Genomic DNA, 4,992 nt, shown 5'->3' on the forward strand with positions numbered 1-4,992 from the left:
CCCGGCCCCGCGCGGTTATTGCATTATTTAATTATCTCCACTTTATTCCTTCAGATGTTTATCAGCTGCTTTGCATATCACGTGGGGGCGGGCGGCCCAATGAGGGCCCGCCTGGCGCGACACTGGCGCGTCAGCCTTGGTCAAGTCCCGGAGATTTAGTATCTCTTTTTTCAGTCTTTGGGGCTTTTAAAAAAGAGCCACTAGTCTCAATGCGGAGCGGGCTATGACAGCCTCCGTGCTCCTCCACCCCCGCTGGATCGAGCCCGTCATGTTCCTCTACGACAACAGCCTGGATGAGATCAATAAGAACATGGACGGGTTTCACGCCGGCAGCAACTTCGCGGCGGCTGCGGCGGCCAACCCGTGCCGCAACCTGATGGCTCACCCTGCGCCCCTGGCCGCCCCCAGCGCCGCCGCCTACACGTCGAGCGAGGCCCCCGCCGCCGGCATGGCCGAGCCCGCTGTCAAGCAGTGCAGCCCCTGCTCCGCCGCCGTGCAGAGCTCATCCGGCGCCGCGCTGCCCTACGGCTACTTCGGCAGCGGCTACTACCCGTGCCGCATGACCCACCACAACGCCATCAAGTCCTGCGCCCAGCCCGCCTCCACCTTCGCCGACAAGTATATGGACACGTCGGTCTCCGGCGAGGAGTTCACGTCGCGGGCCAAGGAGTTCGCCTTCTACCAGGGCTACGCGGCCGGGCCCTACCAGCCGGTGCCCGGCTACCTGGACATGCCCGTGGTGCCCACCATCGGCGGCCCCGGCGAGCCGCGCCACGACTCCCTGCTCCCCATGGACAGCTACCAGCCGTGGGCCATCACCAACGGGTGGAACGGGCAAGTGTACTGCCCCAAGGAGCAGAGCCAGCCGCCTCACCTCTGGAAGTCCACCCTCCCGGGTAATCCACCTGCGCTCCTCTCCGGCCCCCACCCGCTCGCCCCCTCCCCGCTCCCGCGTCAGGGTCCCCCCCGGACTCCCCCCCCGGCTGCCCCGTCCCCGCCCCGCCCGCGCTCCCCGGCCCCAGCCCGCCCCGGCGCCGCGGGGATGGCACCGGTGCCGCCCCCTCCCCCGCGCCCGACGCATCGCGCCTCGCCCGCCCGGGGCTGAGGGAGAGGAAACAGCTGAGAGGGACTGCCGGGGCCGGAGCCCACGGGGAAGCTCGCCGGAGCAGAATTTTCCATAAGCATTGAGGCCGGGATTGCCCCTCGCAGGGCTGAGCCCGGGCGCTGCCGGGACCGGGCCCCCCCGTGCCCCTGAGCCGAGCCCCGAGCGCGGAGCGGGGCCGTCCCGGGACCGGGGAGGGGGGAGGGAGGCGGCCGGAGAAACCGGCACCGAGCTCAGGGCCGCCGGAGGATGTCCCGAGCGGTCGTTGCGATTTTCTAACGCTTGTCGCTTGGTTTTTGTGTTTCAGACGTCGTTTCGCATCCCTCGGATGCGAACTCGTACAGACGTGGGAGGAAGAAGCGAGTGCCCTACACAAAGGTGCAGTTAAAAGAACTCGAAAGGGAATATGCTACAAATAAATTCATAACCAAAGACAAACGGCGGAGGATATCGGCGACCACGAATCTGTCAGAGCGACAGGTCACAATCTGGTTCCAGAACAGAAGGGTCAAAGAGAAAAAAGTCATCAACAAATTGAAGACGACCAGTTAATGGATTAACCGTGGAGAAGCGGCAGCTCGGAAGGATCCGAACTTTTTTCCTTTCTTTTTCTTTTTCTTTTTTTTTTTTCTTTTTTTTTTTTTTTTTTTTATTATTTTTTTTTTTTTTTATCTGAACACAAAAATGAAAAGAAAAGACAATGAACTTCTTCTCTCAGAACAAGCGATCTGTATCCTTGGAATTATAGCATTTTTTGAAAAAAAAAAAAGATTGCTGTAGCAAATGGTTAAAGCTGACAGTTCTCCTGCAATCCCAAGCAGACAGTGTAACTGCCAAACTGAAGCCCACATCCCCTGCCGAGAGAAGCGCTTGCAGTTCAGACACACCATTTTCCGAGCAACTTGTAAGTACTTCGGTGACCTTCCTGTTTGAGAACGCTCGTCGTGGCCACGATGGGAGCTGGTGAACGTCAGGAGCTCGATGCGTACACATAAGCTTGTTTTCTTCCATTGCAATCCAAACTGTATGTTGAATGACTGCTCAGGTAAACCATAGTGAAAAAAAATACAATTACTGTATGTTTTAAAGCAATGCATTTAGTGTTAAAGAAAAAGAAAGAAAAAAAATGTAATAATAAACCTCGAAGGTACTGAATAAGGATTTCAGAGACATCAGTAATGAAGGAAGCTCTGTGGAGGATCTATCCTGATAGCAAATTAGAACCATCGCAAACAGTGGGGATAGAAAGGGAATTATTTGCTTGGAGATATCTGTTGGTTTTATTATTTTTATTTCCGAAAGATGATTTCTTGTCATCTGTTTTGTTGTTTTATTTTCCCCCTCAGACCGTACAATAGATACGTTGTAAAGGACTCTGCCTATTTTAAACCTCAAATGATCTTCTAGAATAAATACTTTAAGTCCCCGGAAATTTGTAGTTGTTTGACTCTGGGTGGATACCAAAACACCACCACTGGCATTCCTGCATAGCTAAAAAATAATCCCTCTGTGGAAAAAAATACCCGAGAACTTCGAACTGAAATACATTTCTTTTCCCCCCAGAAGTATTTTGATTTATATAATCTATATTTTGATCTATAAGTAATTAGTTGTTTCTCCTTGTTTATTGTCTGTTATGAGGCCGCAGTAGGACATTTAGGGATTCTTTTTACAGCACCTTTTAATCCAATCAGTTATTTCAACCAGCACATTATTTTGTTTTTATTCACTATAAGAAGCTATCGTGTAAATAAAATGACAAAAAATCAGCGCACTGTGAAAATGTATTTGTGCACCCTCATTTTTTTTTTATTTTATATTTCTACTGAAAAAATGAAAATCCAAGACGTGTAGATAGGCATAGTAGTATTAATACTGTTATAATAAAATAGTCACTGTAATAAAACCTGGAAGAAACACTCCTTATTTTTCGATACCTACATGCATTCCATAAGAAAGTAAAAAAAATATAATGTATGACCTGTCATGGGACTGCAAGATTGTTGCCTTCCATTGTGTAGCTTATGTACAGATACACGTGTGCATAGAGATGTATCAGTGCCTATTTTACTTTGTTTTATTGATGGAGGATGTTTCTGTGGGAGCAGGCCCGCCCGGTAGCCAGCGTTCCTAGAGATGTGCTGTGATGTTCGGGAAAGCTTTGCAGAGGGTTTGGGGCCAGAGGAGAAAGAGGAGGATGGCACCGGCCTCGCAAGGCGGCCCGCTCAGGGAAATGGAAGCCGGCGGGCAGCCCTGGGGCCGCGGGGGCGATGGCGGAGGGGAAGGTGGGGGCACTGCGGCGAGGCCGGGCCGGGGAAGGCCCAAACCTTGACCTTGAGGGGAAAAACGCCGGTTTGTGACCTTGACTTTTGACAGCTCCCATTGCCGCCGCCGCGGCAGCCGCCGCCATTCGCGGGACGATGGCGCCACCTCGTGGCCGCGCCGCGCCCGCACCTGGCCGCGCCCGCGCAGCATCCCCAGAGCGGGCTGCGACCGCGCGGCACCGCGCTCAGCGTCGGCCTTCTGCGTCTCCGTGCTCGCGTATCTCTTCTTGTCTACGGCGCGTGAGGGATGGAGAAAGAAGGCCTAGTGGTTGTGTTCGGCTCTCCCTTCTCCGGAGGTGGTGAGGGAGCGGCAGGCCCGGCCCGGCGTTGAAAATCTGTGTCCATGCGGTGCGCGGGGCCGCAGCGCCGCGGGTTCGGTAGGGTACAAAGGCAGAACCGCTTTCGCCTCCAGTCTCCTTCGGTGGTCTGCAGCTCTAATTAGAGTTATCGAGGAACCTTTACGGTACATTTAGAGGGTATCGGATGCCGCTGGCAGTGCAGACTTCTAGACTTACATTTCTGAAATTCAAAGGGCCATACCTCTGCCGAGGGCTTGCTGGCGCTCAGACTGGAGTGTTATGCATCTGTGCCATAACTTACATGGAAAGTACCTGCAAGAAAGCTCTCTGTTTTCCAGGAAGCCGCTGTGCTCGAGGCGTGCTGGAATCGCAGGGCCTGGGGTGCGCAGGGACAGTTCAGAAGGTGTCAGGCCTCTGGCACTTCACAACACTGTGACATGAGAACATCGATGCACCCATGCAGATGTTCGGAACTCTCTGAGTGGGGTTTCCCCGATTTCAGTGCAGGAACGGCAGGGGAAAACTGGCCATGTGGTCTGTGGTCTCACCGTCGGGCTCCGTTCTGGGGTGACAGCGTTATTCCAGGAAGGGACTTGAGGCAGTCCCCATGGCAAGGCTGAGAGGAAGCAGAGCCCACAGAGTCGCTGGGCATCTGTTTGTCAGGGCCAAGCAGAACCCGGCTGGGATGTCAGCAGCATCCATGAGCCCACTCAATTGCAGCTGCCTGCCCGGCCCCCGGCTGATTTTTAGTTGGAGAGCTCCACAAAAATACCGTGCTGGGGCTCTTTGGACCTTGGGAATGGGCTCTTCTCGGTTGCACCATTAAAACAGGTCTGGTGATAGCTGCTTGCACGGAGTGTACCTGCGGCCAGCAGGCAGATACCTGAGATAGGCAGCAGGCAGGAAAGCTCATTGCAAAGCTTTCTTTCTTTTTTGCAAAAGGAACCAAATGGCCTGGAGAAAGGCACTTGTGAACTGCACTTGTTCTCGAACCGAGAGGATAATTCTATTTATTCCATTATATTTCGCAACCTGTGTAATTATGGCATGAGACACGCCACAAATTGCATGTATTTCAGGAGCTGAGGGTGATAGGCACGACTCGAGCCCGCGGTGATTGTGAATCTGGCAAGAGCTTTTCTTTTCACACCGTTCCCCAGAGCGATAGAATTCAGAAGACCTTGAAATAAAAGCTCAAAGAGAATATGGCCGACTTTAATACAATAACAGCTTTAAAAAAGAAAGAAAGAAAGAAAGAAAGAAAGAA

General features: G+C 53.0%; 1 protein-coding gene across 1 annotated transcript; it reads left to right on the forward strand.

The window, feature by feature from the left end:
• Positions 1 to 154: 154 nt before the first annotated feature.
• HOXA13 (homeobox A13) lies at positions 155 to 1,747 on the forward strand. The gene is made up of 2 exons (XM_042833021.1): positions 155 to 896; positions 1,410 to 1,747. Exons 1-2 carry the CDS (start codon positions 224 to 226, stop codon positions 1,652 to 1,654), a joined length of 918 nt encoding a protein of 305 aa, XP_042688955.1. The 5' UTR covers positions 155 to 223; the 3' UTR covers positions 1,655 to 1,747.
• The last annotated feature ends 3,245 nt before the right edge of the window (positions 1,748 to 4,992 follow it).

The sequence above is a fragment of the Centrocercus urophasianus genome, unplaced genomic scaffold (assembly GCF_019232065.1).
Source record: "Centrocercus urophasianus isolate 14NV4802_14NV808 unplaced genomic scaffold, USGS_Curo_1.0 seq_1094, whole genome shotgun sequence".
Lineage (NCBI taxonomy): Eukaryota > Metazoa > Chordata > Aves > Galliformes > Phasianidae > Centrocercus > Centrocercus urophasianus.

Bases quoted from the DNA above. Each gene is read 5' to 3' on its own strand.
- HOXA13 (XM_042833021.1), top strand. From the start codon at position 224: ATGACAGCCTCCGTGCTCCTCCACCCCCGCTGGATCGAGCCCGTCATG. The intron at 897-1,409 runs GTAATCCACCTG...TTTGTGTTTCAG, and splicing joins CTGGAAGTCCACCCTCCCGG to ACGTCGTTTCGCATCCCTCG.